Here is a 22,190-nt window from a genome sequence, read left to right on the forward strand (position 1 = left end):
ATATAGATGGCAGAAACAAATATGTAGATGCAAATTATACATTCACTTCTCTTTCTCTTCTGCTCTTGTTCTAGCCCTCCATCTCCTGCCTCTCTGAATGCTTTCATATATATCTGCATCCGGTGTCTGCAGTCACTGACAGAGAGCCCTTATTCTTTCTTGTCTCATGGCTGCCCAAGGTGATGGTTTGCATAGGCTTGGAAAGTTGAATGATAAATATGGAAGAATTTGGGGAACTGGTTGATGAACTTTTGGTAGCTTAAAATCAGATGTGTTGGGAGGATTTACACAACAAAAGTAAGTCAACACTTGTGGACATGGTTTTGTGAAAAGCTATTTTTCTGGTATATCATCTCTCCCATATCTTTGTGGCACAGACATTTTGCAATGTCAGGGAATATCCTAATTCTTCATAGATGTTGCTGCTGCCACCCCATTCATACGCCATACCTCCATTCCTTCCCAGGTGGAACTCCAGGGGCTCTGTTGTGCTGTGAGGAGACAGAAGAGAAGAGAAAGCTTGAAAATCACAAAAAAAGGGAATCAAAAAGCAATACATACAGGAAAAATAAAGAGAGAGCAAGCAATGGAGAGCCTGAGGGGAGCAGAAACTAGGGTAGAGAGAACCCAAGAAAAGCCACTCCAGACTGCACAATGTCCTCATAGGAAATTGGGCCACTTCCACTAGGGTTAGAGTTGGCTAGGATGGTCTGATATGAAGAAACTGTCCTCCCAAACTCCTCTGTGACAGGGTGGGGAAGGAGACCAACACAGCAGGAAGAAAGAGGCCTGGAGGTCTGACAGAGCAGGACTTCAGTGTTCAGATACTCCATTTCTAATTGTGAGGGCATCTAGGGACCTGGATTTCCCTATCTCAGGGAACGGGGCTGGCGCCTGCACTCCTCAGTCTGAGGGAGGAGGGATAGCCAGATATCTAAGACTTCCAAACAGTAGCCACTCAGAGGGCGGAGCCTGACTGTACCTGGAGGGGGGCCGACTACACACCCTTTCCTAGGCTGCCTTGGCATTGTGAGGTATAAAAGGGCTGAATTTCCTGGTGAGATAGTCCCTAAGGGATTTCCAGCCACCACCTGGAAATGAGTCCCGCACCACTGCTGGCCTTCTTGGGGGTCACCTTCTTGCTGCCCGGTGAGTGAAGGCCCCATCTGGGAAGAGTATTTCCCTGGGCTAAAAGGAAAGCTGCTAAGATGTGTTTGCCCTCCCTATCACAGGTGTCCAGACACTGAACTGTCAGTGGGGTACAACAGAGATTGTGAGGAATGTATCACAGCTGCCCCTCACGTGGACATCTTCCCAGACAGCCTGTGAGATCAACGAAGGTTGCCAAGAAACGCTGTTACTTATAGAAAATGGTGAGAAGGGGTCCTCCTTGCCAAGACCTGTCTCCAGGATCAGTACTTCCCCTGGCACCCATAGTGAGAATTCTGGAGGCCCCTAATCCAGTAGGTACTGACCTTCTGGTGCATGTAGACTCCCCTCAAAATCTCACAGCTCACCATGCCAATCCGCCCTCTGGAACTCTACAGCCCAGATTCCAACCCAGCCTGCCAACCTCTGTCCTACCAGGACCCCAAGTGAGCCTGGTACTCACCAAGGGCTGCACTGCACAAAAGGACCAAGAGGCCAAAGTCACCGAGCACAGGGCAGGACCTGGGCTTTCCATCACCTCCTACACCCGAGTGTGCCGCCACAGAGACTTCTGCAATGACCTGTCCTCCACAGTCCCACTCTGGGCCCCGCCTTCGGACACAGGTACCGAGGGAGGCAGGGAAGATGGAGGATGAGAGGGAAGAGGTGTCAGGAGGGACGAGGACAAGGCTGAGGGTCGCTGTGGGCACAGGGGCTGTTTACTCAAAGGCATCCCCCTGCGGAACAGCAGCGTGGCCAGCTCACTGGCTACATCCTTCCCTGGCTGCTCCCTTGCTCATTTCTTCTCTGGATCCCTCCTGGCCTGTCGCGTTCACCTCTTCCCCACTCACTCCTCCCTACCACCCACTGTGCTGTCCACGTGCGCCTCAGTCACCTCCTGACCAACGTCCTCCAAAGTCCCTGAGATGAACACTTGGTTGGTTTTTCTGATAGGAAAGCACCACTTCAGCCCCTGGCAATGAGCCGCACGTGGTCTTTCTGCATATTCTTTCTCCCTGCACTACTGGGTTTGGTTCAGTAACATCTCCCTGAGGGCTTCTCTATTCCCTCTTCCTAAAGAGTTCACCTGGAATGTTCCTCTGTCCCAGCACGGTGTTACAGAGAGTTTGGAGCAGGTTTATGCTTTTCTCCACTGCAATACTTTGTGAACTGGGCACCTTATCTATACTAAGAGTTTAGCAGAACTCGTGGGGGGAGCCAGTGGTTCCTTCCAGGACATCCTCTCCCTTCCTTGGCCAAGGCTGGGTGGATCCAGCCTCAGAAGACCCCTTCCCTCTGCCTCCTGGTTTCCCAGCACCCCTCCTGCACTCAGCCCAGTGTCCCTCAGGAGCTGACACTCCCTCTGGCCCCTGCCCTCTCACTAGTCACACATCCCTAATTCCCTGCAGCTGGGCCTGCATGAGAACCACCAGAGAGGAACATGTATGTGAGGGGCTGGGGACTGAGCCGACTGTGTTACTTGAACCAGAATAGCCAGGGAGAGGGAAGGCACCTGCTCCAAATCCAGAGCCCTCTCAGGGCCCCTCACTCTGTCTGTCCCCTCTCCAGTCCCAGGGAGCCTTCGGTGCCCCCTCTGCTTTTCTAATGATGACTGTCCACAAAATGGCCCACAGCAGATCTGCCCAGCAGGGTACACTCACTGCTACAATGGAGTGCTCAAGCTCAGGGGAGGTAAGCCTGGACATTCGGGTCCTATGGGGACAGAACTGGGATCGCTGGGAACTGAGATGTGAGTCTCTGTAAAGTAAGGGGTAGTTGGGGGAGGACCTGGGACCCAGAGGAGGGCGGGATTGGTCTTCCCTCTGAGAACTGGGTGGCCCACTAGATCAGCATCTCTGTCCGTTTCCCTGTCCTTCTTTCTCAGGGGGCATTGCCAGCAATCTGAGAGTACAGGGCTGTATGCCCCAGCCAGGCTGCAACCTGCTCAATGGGACCCAGGTAATCGGGTCCATGGATGTGACTGAGAACTGCAGTCCTAGATCAGGTGAGACCCACATGGGAAAGCCAGGCCGTGGGCTGCACTGCTGAGTTGGGGAAGACGATGCTTGACTGTATGGAGCCTACAAACTTGCAAACTCACCACACCAAAGCCAGCAACCCATCGAATGGAGGTGTTTGTAACTCATTCAGGCATGTGCAAAGTGAGGGGCGCCCTGGATTGCAGGGCACTGTGCCTTCATGACGCGTCCAGGGGAAGGAGAGAAGGAGAGGAAGTGTGGCCCAGAGGACATATGGACAGGACAGGATCCCACTGGTAGCATCTTAAGTGTTGCTGGACCAACTCAATTGGCGTGGCCTGTCCACGTACTCAAGGGGGGTGAGTGGGAAAATCAGGTGGCCAAAGTGACTTTGAACGTGACTGTGCAGCTGTCACCAGAGAAACACTTGCTTGTGGTAATGCTCAGAGTGACTGGTTGCCTCCACCTCTATTCTACCTATCCGTGAGCTTGGATAGCCCTGGGTCTCCCACTTGCCTTGCCTGCCCCATTCCCTTTACCATCCTCTTTCCTCCCTACAGTCCTGGAGCACCCTAGCAGCCTTAGTAGCACCCTAGTAGACAACTACTGGGGCTTTAGCTTTGACAGAGGAGCAGAGTTATGTGGAGGCTCTGGGTGAGGAGTCCCCACTTACCCACTTTATGCAGCCAGACTGCCACACACCAGACAGCTGCACTGTCACAGAATATCCTCACAAGAAGGCTTGCAAGATAAGTGGGGTCAGGCTGGAGAAGAAAAGTGAAACTGGAGTCCTGGCTTCCCTGAGAGCATGCTCTCCCCTCTCCACAACCCACTTTCCTCATCTGCCTGTATCACTGTAACCCTTAGAGCTTCAAGGACAGAGCAGAGTGAGATCAGCAAACGTCCTCATGTGGGGTTTCAATCTGTCTCCCTGGTGAGAGCTGCGTGTCCCTCACATCTAGGTTTCCAGCCTCCTGCAGCTACAGGCTGATAAGAGAAGTCAGTTTATTGCTTCCTATAAATGACGACCTGAACTGGCAGTAGATTTCCTCAGAGGTTGGGCAGAGAAACCTGCTCAACTGTACTTGCTGTTTGCATCCTAGATATGGACATCCTGGAATGCAAGAGGGGAAAAATAGAAACCACAAGGGACGTGTCAGATCTTCCACTACATTGGACAACTGGCTGGCAGGCCTGTGGGATCGGCCAGGGGTGCCAAGAAACAGTGGTTCTCATAGTGAATGGTGAGAAGGGCCACTCAGGTGCTGAGATCTGCCCCTTCCTGCTCAACCCAGCCCTAGAATCCAGCAGGACTCCGGGGATCCCTTCCCCAATAGCAGGAATAACGTCACCTCTCTAGCAGTTGTAGCCCTTTGTGGGCACAGTCCCTGCCTATCCCACATCTAACCCACCGCCTGACGCCAAAATCTCTCCAGGATCCTACAGCCCTGAACACCACCCAACCTGCCTCTGTGTCTCCACCCAGGACCCCAAGTGAACGTGGTGCTCACCAAGGGCTGCACTGGGGCAGAGAACCAAGAGCCCCGAGTCACCTGGCACAGGGCAGGCCCTGGGCTGTCTGTCGTCTCCTACACCCGAGTGTGCCGCCATAAAGACTTCTGCAATGACCTGTCTACCACAGAGGCTTTCTGGACCCCACCTGCTTCTGACGGTGCCAGAGGTAGGCAGGAGTCCTGCAGGAAGAGAGGGAATAGCGAATCAAGAGGAAGGCCATGGCTGAGGTGAAGCGAGCCCACGGCCTGGTTGTTTACAAACACTGTTGTTGAACAGTAGCTCTGCTAGCTCACTGCTACACTCCTCCCTGGCTCCTCACTCTTCATCTCTTCCTCACTCCTTCTCCCCTCCCACCCCCTGCTCTGTTCACTCCCCTCAGTCCTCCCTGTCCAGCTTTCCCGAACAGTTCTGGAGCTCCAAACTCGGGGGTGGGTGTTGTAGCACCAATTCAGAAGCTGGACATGATGCTAACCTGCTCTGTCTTCACAGCGCTTCCTGGACACTGGGTTCGGTTCAATAATATCTCACCGTGGATGTTTCTATAGCCTCCTCTGCAATACCTGGCTGTGATGTTTTCTTTCCCAGCCTGGTGTTACAAAGAGTTTGGGGCAATGTTTTGTGGTTTTATCCTCCAGAAGAGTTTGTGAAGAGAACATCTTATCTACCTTGCATATTTAGTAAACTTGTGGAGGAAGCCGGTGGTTTCTTCCAGGGCACCCTGTGGCACCCTTGGCCAAGGCTGTGTCTGGGTCCAACCTCAGAAGACTCGTCTTCCACCGCCTCCTGGTTTCCCAGCACCCCTCTCACGCTCAGCCCCAGGAGTCTCTCAGGAGTTCTCACTCCCTGTGGCTCCTTCTCTCTCACCAGTCACACATGCCGAATTCCCTGCAGCTGGACCTGCAAGAGCGAGCCCCAGGAGGGCATGTGTGAGGGTGGGCAGCGGGCCTTAGTACACTGGTGATTTGGACCAGCACAGGCATCGGGGGGAGGCATGTGATCCTAATCAGAGCCTGTTCCACTCCCCTCGCTGTCTGTCCATTCTCCTGTCCCAGGGAGCCTGCGGTGCCCCATCTGCTTCTCTAACGATGACTGTCCAGAAAACGCCCCACAGCATGCCTGCCCAGCAGGGTACACTCACTGCTACAATGGAGTGGTCAGGCTCAGAGGAGGTAAGCCTGGACATTCGGGTCCTATGCGGACTAACGGGGAGCTCTGGCAACACAGACGTGAGTCTCTGTGGAGTCAAGTTAAGCTGAGAGAGGGCATGGGACTCAGAGGACAGTGGGGTCTGGCCTCCTAGAGATGAGCTTCAAGCTGAGAACTGGGTGATCCTCTAGGTCAACATTTCTGACTGTCCCCCGTCCTTTTCTCAGGGGGCATCTTCACCCATCTGAGAGTGCAGGGCTGTATGCCCCAGCCAGGCTGCAACCTTTTTAATGGAACCCAGATAATTGGGCCAATAGGTGTGAATGAAAAGTGCAATTCAAAATCAGGTGAGTCCCACTGGGAAACCAAGGCAGTGGACTGCACTGCAGCTTGGGGAAGCTGCTGATGGTCACTATGGGACTTTGGAAAGCATCATACCAAAGCCAGCACCCCCTAGTAGTGTAGATGTTAAGAAATCACTCAGGCACATGAAAAGTGAGGGATTTCCTGGATTACAAGGCAGTGTGCCAACATGATGTGGCCATGTGAAGGAGAGTAAAAATGTGGTTCAGGAGACAGACGTATAGTAAAGGATCCCACTGGTAGCATTTTAAACAATCCTACACCAACTAAATTAGAGTGGACTGTCTACTCGAGACAAACTCATTACAGTGGACTGTTCAGGTGCTGGGTGGTGGGGAGCAAGGTTAAACATGCAAAGTGACTTTGCATGTGATTTTGTGCAGCCCTCGTTGCAGAGCCATCTGCTCGTTGTCATGCTCAGAATGACTGATTTCTGCCACTTCTATTTCTACATTCCCCTGAACTTGGTATAACCCGGGGTCTTCCACTTCCCTTGGCTACTGTCATTCTCTCTACCACTCTCCTCCACCTCCACCCACAGCTCCCCAGTAGCCTTGCTGTGCAGGAAAGAAAAATCAGAGATCAAATCAACATGGCTTCGGGTTTGACAGAGGGAAGAGTTACATGGAACCTCTGGGGGAGGGTTCACCACTTTATGCAGCCAGGTTGACACACACCTGACAGATGGACAGTGTCTTGGAGTGTTTTATTTAGGAGTGCTGCAAGATAAAATGAAGTCTGAAGAGGAAATGAGTTGAGATAGGAGTCCTGGCTTCCCTGGGAGCATGGTCTACCCTCTCAATGACTCATTCTCCTTATCTTACTCTATCACTGTAGATCTAAAAGCTTCAAGGAGAGAGCAAGCACTCTGATTTGTGTTTCAATCTATCTCCCTGGCAAGACTGAGAATCTTGGGTACAAGGGCTGGGTGTTACACCAATACGGCAGTAGATGTCCCAGGAGGTTGGGTATAGGAACCGATCAAATGGATTTGCTCCTTTGATCACAGGTGTGCAGGCCTTGGTGTGCAGGAGGGGAGCAATAGAGACTGTAGGGAATTTATCAGCTTTTCCATGGCAGTGAACCGCCTGGAATGTAGGTGATATACACCCAGTAGGAGATCAGAAAAATATGTCCCTGACTGTGTGGCAGATATTAAATTCTCAAGCACATATAAAAATAGAGTGTATACAGATGGCAAAAACAAGTACCTAGCTGCAAGTTATATATTTACGTCTGTTTCTACTCTGCTATTGTGCTAGCCCTCCATCTCTCGCCTCTCTAGTTTCTCTCATAAACACCTGCATCTAGCCTCTGCAGTCACTGACCGAGAGCCCTTATTCTTTCTTGTCTCGTATTTACCCATGGTGATGGTTTGTGTGGGCTTGGAAAGTTGTCTGTTAAATATGGAGAAATTTTGAGAATGGGTTGAACTTTTGGTAGCATTATGTGTTGGGAGGATTTACATAACAAAAATGAGCAAAGATTTGTGGTGATGTTTTTTTGAAAAGCTAGTTTTCTAGTACACCACCTTTCCAATCTCTTTGTAGCAAAGAAATTTTACATTGACAAGGAATATCTTTTTTTTTTGGTACCAGAGATTGAACTCTGGTCCTTGGGCTTGCGGGGCAGGTGGCGGAACCAGTGAGCTAAATCCCCAGCTGGAATATCTTAATTATTCACAGACGTTGGGCCCCCATTACCTCCCCCTTCCTGCTAGGGACCCCTGCAACGTTACTGGAAACATCTTCAGTAGGTTCCAGTCTCCTGCCCAGTGTATGACGCAGCCTGAGGAAAAAAACTAAAAGACAGAACTAAGAGAGACAGAAAGGGGGAGCCAGGACAGCCAATGCTAGTGCAACTGACAGATGCTGGCCAATCAAGCCACTGATTTTTATTGGTAATCAATTGGGGTAAAGGCGAGGAGCTACATGCAGGGGCAGGACTATGTGCAAGGACATGCAATCATGCAGCTTTTATGGATATTAATGTAAGCAAGCCTCAAAAAGGACAAGACAAAGAATTCTTGAATTAGGAACAGAATAGACAAAATATATGGTTGTAATCAGAACATTGTCCTTTTAGCTAAGAAGGTTTTAATTGTGGGAACAGAATTTGGGTGTAAGTTACTCTGACCTTGGCATGTAGGCTTTGGCTGACTCACTTCTATAAATAAGCCAATTGGGGGGTTAACTGTTTACAGGCTCCACTGCTTAGAGCCTGCTTTGGGGCATAATCAATATTGCTGTCCCCTGCACCTTCCTATGGCATACCTCCACTCCTTCCCAGAAGGAACTCCACGGACTATGTTGTATTGTAAGAAGTGACAAAAGAAGGAAATCTTGAGAGTCATAAAAATGGGAATAAAAAGATAGGTGATATAGGGTGGAAAGATAAAGAGAAGGAGGAGGCCAGTGGGACTAGGGCAGAATAAGCTGAAAAGGTACAGCAGACTGGAAGTGTACTCACAGGCAGTAGAACAGTTGGGACCCTGGGGCTAGAAGGAGGCCAGGGTGCTGGATATGAGGAAACTGCACTCCCAGTCTACACTGAAACAGCACAGGGAAGGGGACACACAAAGCTGGGCCATAAGAAGAAGAGAGGACAAGGGGTATGAAGAGTGGAATCCTGGGGGTCAGGATAACTTCATTCCTAATTGTGAAGACATCTGGGGTCCTAGATTCTGGATCTCAGGGAGGAGGGCTGAGGACTTGAACTCCTCAGTTGAGGGAAGATAGGTCGCTGCTATCTAAGCCTTTCAACCTGTAGAGTCTCAGAGAGTGAGGCCTAGACCCTAATGGCAGAGGCTTTCCACTCCAGGCCCTGTCCTGGGCTGCCTTGGTACTCTGAGCTATAAAAGGGCTGCATTTCCTGGTGAGAAAATCTGACGGGCATTTCCAGTCACGGCTGTATTTCCCGGGGCTCACCTTCTTGCTGCCCTGTGAGTGAAGGCCACAGCCCAGATTTCCCTGGAGGGCCAGCAAGGAAAGCTGCGAAGACAGACTTCCGCCCCCACCCTCTCTCACAGGTACACAGACACTAGACTGCAACTGGGGCACATCAGAGGCCGTGCGGGATGTGTCAGAGCTGCCCCTCACGTGGACAGCCGGGGAGATAACCTGTGATAGTGGCGACGGCTGCCAGGAAACAGTGGTGCTCACAAAGAACGGTGAGAGGGGCCCCTTGCTGGGACTGTTCCACTTGATCAGCCCTCACCAAGGGTCCCTCCTGAGGGTTCCAGAGGTCCCCACCGCAGTACTCAGAAGCAAATCCCTCCCTAAGCAGGTGCACATCTCCTGGGGCAGAGGCCCCGAAGCTCTAGCATCTCACCCACCTTACCATGCTGAACTTCCCACTAGAAAACGACAGCCCAGGTTCCAACCCCTCCTGCCAACCTCTGTCCTACCAGGACCCCAAGTGAGCCTGGTACTCACCAAGGGCTGCACTGCACAAAAGGACCAAGAGGCCAAAGTCACCGAGCACAGGGCAGGACCTGGGCTTTCCATCACCTCCTACACCCGAGTGTGCCGCCACAGAGACTTCTGCAATGACCTGTCCTCCACAGTCCCATTCTGGGCCCCGCCTTCGGACACAGGTACCGAGGGAGGCAGGGAAGATGGAGGATGAGAGGGAAGAGGTGTCAGGAGGGACGAGGACAAGGCTGAGGGTCGCTGTGGGCACAGGGGCTGTTTACTCAAAGGCATCCCCCTGCAGAACAGCAGCGTGGCCAGCTCACTGGCTACATCCTTCCCTGGCTGCTCCCTTGCTCATTTCTTCTCTGGATCCCTCCGGGCCTGTCGCGTTCACCTCTTCCCCACTCACTCCTCCCTACCACCCACTGTGCTGTCCACGTGCACCTCAGTCGCCTCCTGACCAACGTCCTCCAAAGTCCCTGAGATGAACACTTGGTTGGTTTTTCTGATAGGAAAGCACCACTTCAGCCCCTGGCAATGAGCCGCACGTGGTCTTTCTGCATATTCTTTCTCCCTGCACTACTGGGTTTGGTTCAGTAACATCTCCCTGAGGGCTTCTCTATTCCCTCTTCCTAAAGAGTTCACCTGGAATGTTCCTCTGTCCCAGCACGGTGTTACAGAGAGTTTGGAGCAGGTTTATGCTTTTCTCCACTGCAATACTTTGTGAACTGGGCACCTTATCTATACTAAGAGTTTAGCAGAACTCGTGGGGGGAGCCAGTGGTTCCTTCCAGGACATCCTCTCCCTTCCTTGGCCAAGGCTGGGTGGATCCAGCCTCAGAAGACCCCTTCCCTCTGCCTCCTGGTTTCCCAGCACCCCTCCTGCACTCAGCCCAGTGTCCCTCAGGAGCTGACACTCCCTCTGGCCCCCGCCCTCTCACTAGTCACACATCCCTAATTCCCTGCAGCTGGGCCTGCATGAGACCCACCAGAGAGGAACATGTATGTGAGGGGCTGGGGACTGAGCCGACTGTGTTACTTGAACCAGAATAGCCAGGGAGAGGGAAGGCACCTGCTCCAAATCCAGAGCCCTCTCAGGGCCCCTCACTCTGTCTGTCCCCTCTCCAGTCCCAGGGAGCCTTCGGTGCCCCCTCTGCTTTTCTAATGATGACTGTCCACAAAATGGCCCACAGCAGATCTGCCCAGCAGGGTACACTCACTGCTACAATGGAGTGCTCAAACTCAGGGGAGGTAAGCCTGGACATTCGGGTCCTATGGGGACAGAACTGGGATCGCTGGGAACTGAGATGTGAGTCTCTGTAAAGTAAGGGGTAGTTGGGGGAGGACCTGGGACCCAGAGGAGGGTGGGGTTGGTCTTCCCTCTGAGAACTGGGTGGCCCACTAGATCAGCATCTCTGTCCGTTTCCCTGTCCTTCTTTCTCAGGGGGCATTGCCAGCAATCTGAGAGTACAGGGCTGTATGCCCCAGCCAGGCTGCAACCTGCTCAATGGGACCCAGGTAATCGGGTCCATGGATGTGACTGAGAACTGCAATCCTAGATCAGGTGAGACCCACACGGGAAAGCCAGGCTGTGGGCTGCACTGCTGAGTTGGGGAAGACGATGCTTGACTGTATGGAGCCTACAAACTTGCAAACTCACCACACCAAAGCCAGCAACCCATCGAATGGAGGTGTTTGTAACTCATTCAGGCATGTGCAAAGTGAGGGGCGCCCTGGATTGCAGGGCACTGTGGCCTTCATGACGTGTCCAGGGGAAGGAGAGAAGGAGAGGAAGTGTGGCCCAGAGGACATATGGACAGGACAGGATCCCACTGGTAGCATCTTAAGTGTTGCTGGACCAACTCAATTGGTGTGGCCTGTCCACGTACTCAAGGGGGGTGAGTGGGAAAATCAGGTGGCCAAAGTGACTTTGAACGTGACTGTGCAGCTGTCACCAGAGAAACACTTGCTTGTGGTAATGCTCAGAGTGACTGGTTGCCTCCACCTCTATTCTACCTATCCGTGAGCTTGGAGAGCCCTGGGTCTCCCACTTGCCTTGCCTGCCCCATTCCCTTTACCATCCTCTTTCCTCCCTACAGTCCTGGAGCACCCTAGCAGCCTTAGTAGCACCCTAGTAGACAACTACTGGGGCTTTAGCTTTGACAGAGGAGCAGAGTTATGTGGAGGCTCTGGGTGAGGAGTCCCCACTTACCCACTTTATGCAGCCAGACTGCCACACACCAGACAGCTGCACTGTCACAGAATATCCTCACAAGAAGGCTTGCAAGATAAGTGGGGTCAGGCTGGAGAAGAAAAGTGAAACTGGAGTCCTGGCTTCCCTGAGAGCATGCTCTCCCCTCTCCACAACCCACTTTCCTCATCTGCCTGTATCACTGTAACCCTTAGAGCTTCAAGGACAGAGCAGAGTGAGATCAGCAAACGTCCTCATGTGGGGTTTCAATCTGTCTCCCTGGTGAGAGCTGCGTGTCCCTCACATCTAGGTTTCCAGCCTCCTGCAGCTACAGGCTGATAAGAGAAGTCAGTTTATTGCTTCCTATAAATGACGACCTGAACTGGCAGTAGATTTCCTCAGAGGTTGGGCAGAGAAACCTGCTCAACTGTACTTGCTGTTTGCATCCTAGATATGGACATCCTGGAATGCAAGAGGGGAAAAATAGAAACCACAAGGGACGTGTCAGATCTTCCACTACATTGGACAACTGGCTGGCAGGCCTGTGGGATCGGCCAGGGGTGCCAAGAAACAGTGGTTCTCATAGTGAATGGTGAGAAGGGCCACTCAGGTGCTGAGATCTGCCCCTTCCTGCTCAACCCAGCCCTAGAATCCAGCAGGACTCCGGGGATCCCTTCCCCAATAGCAGGAATAACGTCACCTCTCTAGCAGTTGTAGCCCTTTGTGGGCACAGTCCCTGCCTATCCCACATCTAACCCACCGCCTGACGCCAAAATCTCTCCAGGATCCTACAGCCCTGAACACCACCCAACCTGCCTCTGTGTCTCCACCCAGGACCCCAAGTGAACGTGGTGCTCACCAAGGGCTGCACTGGGGCAGAGAACCAAGAGCCCCGAGTCACCTGGCACAGGGCAGGCCCTGGGCTGTCTGTCGTCTCCTACACCCGAGTGTGCCGCCATAAAGACTTCTGCAATGACCTGTCTACCACAGAGGCTTTCTGGACCCCACCTGCTTCTGACGGTGCCAGAGGTAGGCAGGAGTCCTGCAGGAAGAGAGGGAATAGCGAATCAAGAGGAAGGCCATGGCTCAGGTGAAGCGAGCCCACGGCCTGGTTGTTTACAAACACTGTTGTTGAACAGTAGCTCTGCTAGCTCACTGCTACACTCCTCCCTGGCTCCTCACTCTTCATCTCTTCCTCACTCCTTCTCCCCTCCCACCCCCTGCTCTGTTCACTCCCCTCAGTCCTCCCTGTCCAGCTTTCCCGAACAGTTCTGGAGCTCCAAACTCGGGGGTGGGTGTTGTAGCACCAATTCAGAAGCTGGACATGATGCTAACCTGCTCTGTCTTCACAGCACTTCCTGGACACTGGGTTCGGTTCAATAATATCTCACCGTGGATGTTTCTATAGCCTCCTCTGCAATACCTGGCTGTGATGTTTTCTTTCCCAGCCTGGTGTTACAAAGAGTTTGGGGCAATGTTTTGTGGTTTTATCCTCCAGAAGAGTTTGTGAAGAGAACATCTTATCTACCTTGCATATTTAGTAAACTTGTGGAGGAAGCCGGTGGTTTCTTCCAGGGCACCCTGTGGCACCCTTGGCCAAGGCTGTGTCTGGGTCCAACCTCAGAAGACTCGTCTTCCACCGCCTCCTGGTTTCCCAGCACCCCTCTCACGCTCAGCCCCAGGAGTCTCTCAGGAGTTCTCACTCCCTGTGGCTCCTTCTCTCTCACCAGTCACACATGCCGAATTCCCTGCAGCTGGACCTGCAAGAGCAAGCCCCAGGAGGGCATTTGTGAGGGTGGGCAGCGGGCCTTAGTACACTGGTGATTTGGACCAGCACAGGCATCGGGGGGAGGCATGTGATCCTAATCAGAGCCTGTTCTGTGCCCCTCACTCTGTCTCGTGTTCAGTCCCAGGGACCCTGCTGTGCCCAGTCTGCTTGTCTAGAAATGACTGTCCAGAAAATGCCCCACAACAGATCTGCCCAGCAGGGTACACTCACTGCTACAATGGAGTGGTCAAGTTTATAGGAGGTAAGCCTGGACATTCAGTTCCTATTGGGACAGAACTTCGACCACTGGAACTGAGATGTGATTCTCTGTAAAGTAAGGGGTAGTTGGGGGAGGACCTGGGACTCAGAAGACGGTGGGGTTGGTCTTCCCTCTGAGAACTGGATGGCCCACTAGGTCAGCATCTCTGTCCGTTTCCCTGTCCTCTTTCTCAGGGGGCATTGCCAGCAATCTGAGAGTACAGGGCTGTATGCCCCAGCCAGGCTGCAACCTGCTCAATGGGACCCAGCTAATTGGGTCCATGGATGTGACTGAGAACTGCAGTCCTAGATCAGGTGAGTCCCACATGGGAAACCAGTCTGTGGCCATAGGAAAGATGATGCTTGTCACTAGATATGAAAAGACATCATACCGAAGTCAACAGCCTTAAGTAATGCAGATATTTATTACTCAAGTGTGTGCAAAGGGAGGCAAAAGGTGGCTCCACTTTACACATGAAAAGTGCCTGGATTGTCTCAATAAGGACAGGTGCAGGGCAAAAGGAAGTTGGGGTGGGAAAGGGAGGTGAGACAAAGGTCTCTTTTCCCTGATCCTGCCTCCGTGTCCTCACCTGCCCATGTCACTTTAGAGTGAGCAAAGTGAGTTCAGCCAACATTCCGGTATCTTTTCCTGACTATATTGGGAAACTTGAAGATATGTTTTTGCCACATAGCCCAAGGGAAGTCTTGGGATGAATGCCCTGGATATATATGTTGAAGTGAGATCAAGCTGGATTCCAAGGTCTCCCACAAAACCCTCAGATTAGTCAGAACTTTCCCTGCCTAAAAGTGTTCCTGGGCAAGGCTGGGAGACACCAAGTCTTCATGTGATGAGAGTTGTGGCAGAGAAGATAACGTGGCTTGGAAGAAGATAATAATGTCCTAGTGATGTTTATGACAAGGAAGGCTTCAAAGAGATGGCGAGCTGTGGACCATCTCTTAAAGATGAGCTGCAGTTTTCTGATAGCAAAAGAAAAGCTCACTGATAGGGAACCACACGTGCAAAGGCCTGAAGCTGGGGGTCAGGCTGCTGGCTCCAAGGAGTGTTCCTCACTTGTGCATGAGACTGGCCCAACAGGATGTTGTCTGGAACTGGGCTATGACTACAGAGGTACTGCTGGGATTGAGGGTGGTTACAAGTTTTCCAGGCAGGCCAGGTGGGTGTGGAGGAGGAAGGGAGAGCTACTCCATGCAGAAGAATCCACAGGGGTGAGAAAAAGGAGTCAGGAAGCCACCTGGTAGGTGGGAATGGAGATTCGTCCAGAACCATGGAGCAATGGGGGTGGGGGCTGATGTTTGTCGCTTGAAAAACCTTGCAAAGCCAGGCTGAGGGGTGGACTTCTCCCAGCGGTGGAGCAATGGAAGGTTGATGGAAGGACATTTTATTTCCTGTTGTTTAATGTTGGTTCTAAGGGTCTGGCCCTCATCTCTGAGACTAGGCAACAGTCATTTCCTACAAGGCATTTTAGAAATACACAGCACACACAAGACCCCATAAACACAACCAACACAAGTTTACATCATTCTATGCCTCATACACATCACACATCACATATCACACATCTGCTCCCACATGCCCCTCATATGCTACAAACCTCACAAATTCCAAAACGGACATTCAATCCACAAAATACAAAACACATACTACATGCCATATACACCACACACAAACAAAACACAGATACACAGAATAACCCACCATACCAAACACACATAACTTATACCCCACATATCAGACTATATCATTACACACATACAACATGCATGCATTCCTCACATTCCACACCAGCTTCCACACAACTGTATACACAAACCACATACATGTCACACAAAACACAGCTATTATGCTACAAATAAATATTCTTAATATATATATCCATATTCTACTAGCTTTCAGCATTGAAGTTACGAGCCTAGTATCTTTATCAGAGAAATGCGGGGTTCCTGCCCCTGCTCTGCCAGGGAACCAGATTTCAAGTCTCAGCATCGGCTGAGTGTTAGAAATCTCAACATCTTATGCAGCCCCTTCCACATACCACACATATGTTACAAACCTCATAACACTGTGGACAAGGAGGGGACTGCTCTAGACACTGGAGGAGGGGAACACATGCAGAGGTCCCAAGATGGAAATGTACTCCTTGGCTGTGCTGACCCTCCACTCTCACCAGAACCCTGACTAGTTCCTTAGGAGGCCACTCCAGGTCTTGACTCTTCTGCAATACAGGCTACTGGCATGCCCCACTTTGTATAATCTTAGCTCTTGCACCCTAGTTTTCCATACCCCATGCATTTGCCTGAGCAGTTTGATCACCCCGGAATGGCCTATTCTCCACTTGTTCCCTGACATTGTGTTGCACCTCCTACCCCAAAAGATAGTATAGATGGAGCTGTGATCAAGAGAGATCAGAACAGATTGCACGGATGATGAAGTAGGGGGAGTCCAGGTCACATAGGGCCATTTTAAGGACTGAGACTTTTATACTGACTAGTTTGGGGATCTATGGGAACCTTCTGAGCAGAGGATTGGCTGACTGACTTTCCTTTAAAGAGGATCCCTCTGGCTACTGGTTAAGAAATAGGGTGAGGGATAAGAGAGGGGCTTAGAGGGAGCACAAGGAGACTCATTGAGGGGGAAGGGAGAGCCCATGACATCTCAGACCTGGGAGGAAGCACCATTTCTAATGGTGACAAATAATCAGGTTCTGGAGATATCTTGCAGCATAAGCCCACAGGATTTCCTGATGGATGCAACATGGGTGTGAGAGGAAGAACTGACAAGAATGAATATAACATTTCAGTTTGAGCAACTGGAAGAAAAGAGTCGCTACTGACCAAGATGTGGAAGAAGGGGGTGGGAGTGGAGCAAAGAGAGCAAAGACCAGGCTTTAAGAGAAGGGGAAAGAGAGACATAATTTTGTCATGTGTTAAAGTTAGAAATGAGTAGCCATCTGTTATGGGGCTGTTGGAAAGTTTATATGTGTTTACGGACACTGAGTCCTAGAATCAAGAGTATTTGCATCATGGAACTCATCACTGTTTCATCATGTGATGACCTCGAGAAAAAGTCAAAGCTCACAGTCTCAAACTAGACTCCGGTGGGCCACTAGGACCAAGATAGATGAAGATAGTCACAAGAGATCCATCCCAACTCTGAGCAAAAGAAGCCAGGATGCCCGAGTTCCCAGTCAACGCTGTCATTTACTGTCAGTGTGACATTGGGCAAGCTGCTCAGCAAGTCCTTCGCTTTTGTTTTACTGGCTTGGGGATGTTGATGATGATCATTCCACCTGCTTCAGGGAATACCATGAGGAAATGAGGCAATCCAGTCAAAGGTGAAGATCAAATGGACTAAGCCACTGACAGCAATTACAACAGCTGGGTATTAAGCAAGTACTCAGTATACACTAGACATCTGAGCATTTTTTGCTTAGAACAACACTTGGTTTCCAGTTAAAAGAAACCTATGGTCTCAGGCTACCTTATTATACTGGGAAGAACACTGATGCCCATGGAGAGGGAGAGAGTGATTGGATGGAGATAAGGATAAGCCAGTGTAGCTCTCACACCCACAGGGAGAAGCTGCCTTCCTCAAAGGGCCATGAGAAGTGGACCCTGCATGTGTTCAGGCAGAAACAGAGTGAACAATGTTGGGACTGAGGAGCTAAGACTTGAGTTCCTTCTAGATCTGAGAGTGAGGGACTCCACAGCCAGGTAACGTGGAGTGTGATTCACAATGTGATCACCCTCTCTGGCCCAGGACCTGGAGGCACATATGGGGCAGGTTCCCTGGCTCATGAAGACTCTGGTGATTTCCTCTCCCTAGCTATTCAGACCTGTAACAGAGGGACCATGTTGCGGATTGCGGCAGGCTTGTCTCAAAAACCGGTGGAATGGACAACAAATCAGGAAGAGAACTGTAACCCCGGGGAGGTGTGTCAGGAGACGCTGCTGCTCATAGACGTAGGTGCGTGGGCTCAGAGAAGGCAACACACCTTCACTGTATCCAGTGCATCCCCACCCTGAATTTCCCGCCTGTTTCGCCTCACGCCTGGAGATCTCAATCCAACTCCATCCTTCTCTGTCCCTTGGTTTCTCCTCATGTAAACTGGGAGCAAAGCAATGGAATGACAGTGCCTACACTGCTGGGCGGTTGTGAGGATATACTTGGTCATCCTCCCCAAGGGCTAACAACAGTGCTGGGACCTAGGAGCCGCAATGATTTAGTCCATTTGCCAGTTTAGGAACTGCAGGGCCAGTCGCACTGGCTGGTTGCAGCTTTACATGCTAGTGGGGAAACAGGAAGAAAAACAGAGCAAAGGGGATGCAGGTAAGAGCTCTGCAGAGGAATGGAGCAAGAAAAAGAAGATAGGGAAAGTGGTAAGGCAAGAGCTGGAATTTTGCAACAGGTGCTCAGGGAAGGCTCTGTGGAAAGAGAGCATTTGAAATATATCTGAGAAGCAGCAGGGCAGGGGGAGTATCCAGGGTGCAAATCCTTGGCTCCAAAGCCCCAGCTGCCCTCAGAGCTTCCCCTCCACCAGCCCAGCTTTCTTTTACTCTTTTATCCCAACCCCAGGACACAAATCGCTCCTTGTGGGGAGCAAGGGCTGCAGCAGTCCTCAGAGACAGGATGCTCCGACTGTCTTCATTCACTCGGGGTCCCCTGGAGTGCTCGTCGCCTCCTATGCCTGGTTCTGCTCCTCCATCCTGTGCAACAGCGCCAAAAGTAGCAGTGTCCTGCTGAACTCCCTCCCCAGGCCAGGTACGGAATCCAGGGAGAAGGAGGAACACAGTCACTCAGGGCTCAAGCTGAGTACCTGCAGCTGAGAGTAGAGCTGAGCACCCCACCTTCTGTCTGTCTCCCAGCTGCTTCTGCGCCAGGAAGCCTGCAGTGTCCTGTCTGCGTGCAGTTTGGTGGATCCTGCTCACAGGTTTCCAACTTCATTATCTGCCCTAATGGTACCAATCACTGTTATAAAGGAGACATTTACACCCGTGGAGGTGAGTGGGTCCCGGGTACTAAGAGGATGGAACCCAGGACCATAGCATGGGAAAGAAAAGGGTCTGGGGACCTGAACATCCCACTAAGGAAAGGAGGCTGGTGTCCAGGTATCGACGTCAGAGGAAGGAGGGGCTGGGTTTAGACTCCTGGGTCTGAGGAAGAGGTTAGGGGCCTGGGCTTTTGGGTCTGAGAGAGAATGGATAGGTGTTTGAATTCCTAGGTCTGAGGGAGTAGAGGCCGGAGGACTGGAATCCTGTATTTGGTGAAAGAGGTCCTGGCTCTGAAAGTGGAGAGTCAGTGGAGGGTCAGTCCTAGTCTGAGGGATGAGGGGCTGCAGCCTGGACTCCTGGATATGGGCTGAGGCCTGGACCCCAGGGTCTGAGGGAGAAAGGGCCTGGAGATCTGAATCCCTAGGTCTGAGGGAGGGAGGGTTGAGAACTGGACTCTTGTATCTGAGGGAAGACAGGGTGGGGACTGAACCTCTGCATCTGAAGGAAGAGACTGTAGCCTGGACCCTGGAGACATGGGTTTGAGGCAGGGGAGGCTGGTGACTAGATGTGTAGAATGAGGTAGTGGGGGCTGGGACCTGAACACCTGGTTCTGAGGGAAGATGGGCTGTTATGGATCTCTAGTGCATGGCTGGGACCTAGGTCCTTTGGTGTGAACTCCTAGGTCTGAAGGAGGAAGACTGGAGTCTGGACTCCTGGGCCTGAGGAGAAGGGCTAGGGTCTGGACCCCTGCTCTGAAGGAAGAGGGTTGGGGGCCTGGACCCCTGGGGCTGAGGTAGGAGGGGCTGGCACCAGGACTCCTGGTTCTTAGGTAGGAGAGTTCACGCTCGGACTCCTAGGCGAGAGGAAGAAGGGCCAGGGATCTAGAACCCTGAGTCTGAGGGAGCAGGGCTGAGGGCTTGTGCTCCTGGTCTGAGAGAGGGAGAGCTGGGGCTTGGACTTCTGTGACTAAGGGAGAAGGATGAGGGGCTGAACTCCTGGGTCTGAGGATTTAGGTGTCCTCCATGACTGTCTTCACCATGTAGGTGGAGTCTCTGCCACATTGGCCGTTCAAGGCTGCATGCCTGAAAGTTCCAAATCCTTGTTGAAGGAAGCCCAGAAGATTGGGATCTTCTCTGTGAATGAGGACTTCGAGGGGAAGACGAAAGACCCTCTTCCACCAAGCAGCAGTGCCCCTGCTCCCTACCTGGCTTTGGTAGCGGGCCTGGGGTTACCTGTAGCTTTTTGGTGTGGGGGTTTTCTCCTCCCTGTTAAATCCATTTTTCCATGATCCTTAGCCCCTACTGACCACCCAAACCTTGTAACCTCATAACCTTCTGCCCTTTGGGACACCAAATTATTTTCCCAGCCATGAATTATCATGTCTCCACACACCTACACACTCTGCCACCTGATAATGACATACAGGAAAGCCTGGAAGCAGCTGAACTTGTCCCTATGGAAAAGGGGACATTCAAGTATGGGCCACATGTAATAAAGACCCTGTCCTTTCTCCTAATACTCAGATTTCTGTATAAGGGGAAGGCAGGACATGAGATAGAAAAGGAGTTCAGGGAGAGAATCTCCAAGGTCTGCCCTCTGATGGTCTGGTCCACATCTTCATTCCAGCGTGGGTGGCAACAGAGCCCTCAAGGTGATGTAGCCAAAAGTATTTTGGCATCGCCTTGGCATGGGAGATGAAGGTGCACTGTGACCACGAACTTCTTTATTGGCCAGGCTCCCAGCACAAACCAGGGGCTCATCTCAGCTGAGTAACTGGAAGATGGGTTAGTCAGGGGGATAATGGATGTAAGGGGTCAAGAACAAAAGGGTTACCACAGTTCCCTAGGGCTGTTACTGTTGGGTCTTTGCTACAATCCTAGGCCTGAAAGGGTGAAGAGAAGGAGTCACTGCTGGAAAGAGAGAGTGCTTTAGAAATAACTGCCTTACAGGACCTCTGAACTCAGGCTGAAAAACACATCCAGCTTGTGACACTATAGGGAGGAAGCTGGGGAATGAATATTCCAACGCCACTCAGGGTCCTCCCTCTGGTCTCCTGTTGGGGCCCTGCCATTAGCTGGACCCAGCTGGAAGATACAAAGCAGGACATCTCGCTGCTGTGGTCCCCACAGGTCAGCCAAACACAGCACAGAGAAGAGGAATAATGGGAGGACAGTGAACCTGCAGAAGGAATCAGAAATTGTCAGCCACAGTTCACTCTTTCCTGCTCAGCATCCACCCTTTTCCTCTGTCCTTGGAGGTCAGAGTCCTTAGTACGGAAGACACATACATCCAATGAATTATCACACAATTATCATAAATGGTGTGACAGTGACAATAAAGTCATGCTCATAAGGTGATGGACCACCAGTCATCATGAGAGGAACACGAGGAAGGAGAAAACTTAGAACAGCTGCTAAAGTCCTGGTTGTGTAATTGGGTGCAATTAAAGGCTCCTTCTTCCAATACTCATTCTGTATTCCCTTGCCACCTGCCAGAATGTTGATACACAAGCCAAATCTTCATTCATATAGGGAGTGGGTATTGAATGATGTTGTCTTTATTGATTTTTCACACTTTTCCAGTGAATGAGGCCTGAGCCAAGGAAATATTCCCAAGGAACTGCCTGTCCTCCAAACAGTCTCCCTGACACATTAACCCAACCTCCTTCTGTTAATCAGCTTCAGTCACTGAGCAATATGGTAGGCCCCTTTTCGGTTGGTTGTTCCAGCAGATGAGGCACACAGCATAGCTTGAGGACACACATATTTCTATCGATAAAAAAGCTCCGAGAGGATTCTTCATTCAAACAAACACAGGGCCAGGTGCGGTGGTGTATGCACATAATCCCAACACTCAGGAGGCTGAGGCAGGGGGATTGTGGTAAGTTCAAGGCCAGCCTGGGCTACATAGTGAGTTCAAGGCCAACATGCATTACAAAGCGAGAACCTGTCTTAAAAAATTGGAAAACAAAACAACCACAGGGACACAGGGAATATAAGCAAACATCTTTCCATGGGTTGTCAAGTGCAACAGTAGGAGGGGCACTCTCTTATCCCCCTCTTAATGTCCTAAACCCATGCATTTGGCCACGGAGGAAGTGGGACAGAGTTTCATAATCAGTTTACTGTGTTCAGTGAGCTGTCTGATTTCTAGCTATGACATCTCATCTGGTGGCTCCATGTGCCACTCACAGGCCATCCCAACATTCTGATAAGCCCTGGGTCACTGTACTGGGGTGAGTGGGAAAGTGGCTGAGTCCCATGGGTATGTCATATCCTCTGTCTTTGAATATATCCCCTAATTGGAAGCAATACTGCATATGACACCACAGCAACAGAAAGTTCATTCTCTAAGCTCTTGAATGGTAGTGTCCACAGAACTACTAAACGGGATGAGGAG

At 51.3% G+C, this 22,190-nt stretch overlaps 1 protein-coding gene across 2 annotated transcripts; it reads left to right on the forward strand.

Annotated features, from left to right (window-relative positions):
* Positions 1-976: 976 nt before the first annotated feature.
* Positions 977-21,254, forward strand: Cd177 (CD177 molecule). 2 transcript variants are annotated; one of them, XM_087200652.1, is made up of 21 exons: positions 1,080-1,149; positions 1,233-1,373; positions 1,588-1,773; positions 2,719-2,841; positions 3,035-3,154; positions 4,232-4,372; positions 4,615-4,809; positions 5,696-5,812; positions 6,017-6,136; positions 9,181-9,321; positions 9,562-9,747; positions 10,693-10,815; positions 11,009-11,128; positions 12,207-12,347; positions 12,590-12,784; positions 13,663-13,785; positions 13,977-14,096; positions 17,626-17,766; positions 18,376-18,561; positions 18,666-18,800; positions 19,835-21,254. In XM_087200652.1, exons 1-21 carry the CDS (start codon positions 1,098-1,100, stop codon positions 20,077-20,079), a joined length of 3,051 nt encoding a protein of 1,016 aa, XP_087056778.1. In that variant the 5' UTR covers positions 1,080-1,097; the 3' UTR covers positions 20,080-21,254. The 2 variants fall into 2 exon arrangements, 1 of the variants encoding a protein (XP_087056778.1); XR_015447164.1 differs by lacking the exons at positions 18,666-18,800; positions 19,835-21,254 and adding an exon at positions 17,375-17,513 and having other exon boundaries at positions 977-1,149.
* Positions 21,255-22,190: the final 936 nt, after the last annotated feature.

Source organism: Heterocephalus glaber, unplaced genomic scaffold (assembly GCF_053883595.1).
Source record: "Heterocephalus glaber isolate CG9 unplaced genomic scaffold, H.glaber_assembly_v1.0 deba00001744, whole genome shotgun sequence".
NCBI lineage: Eukaryota > Metazoa > Chordata > Mammalia > Rodentia > Bathyergidae > Heterocephalus > Heterocephalus glaber.

Coding starts and splice junctions, on each gene's coding strand:
- Cd177 (XM_087200652.1), top strand. CDS start 1,098: ATGAGTCCCGCACCACTGCTGGCCTTCTTGGGGGTCACCTTCTTGCTG. Junction 1,150..1,232: donor GGTCACCTTCTTGCTGCCCG/GTGAGTGAAGGC, acceptor TCCCTATCACAG/GTGTCCAGACACTGAACTGT. Junction 5,813..6,016: donor AGTGGTCAGGCTCAGAGGAG/GTAAGCCTGGAC, acceptor TCCTTTTCTCAG/GGGGCATCTTCACCCATCTG.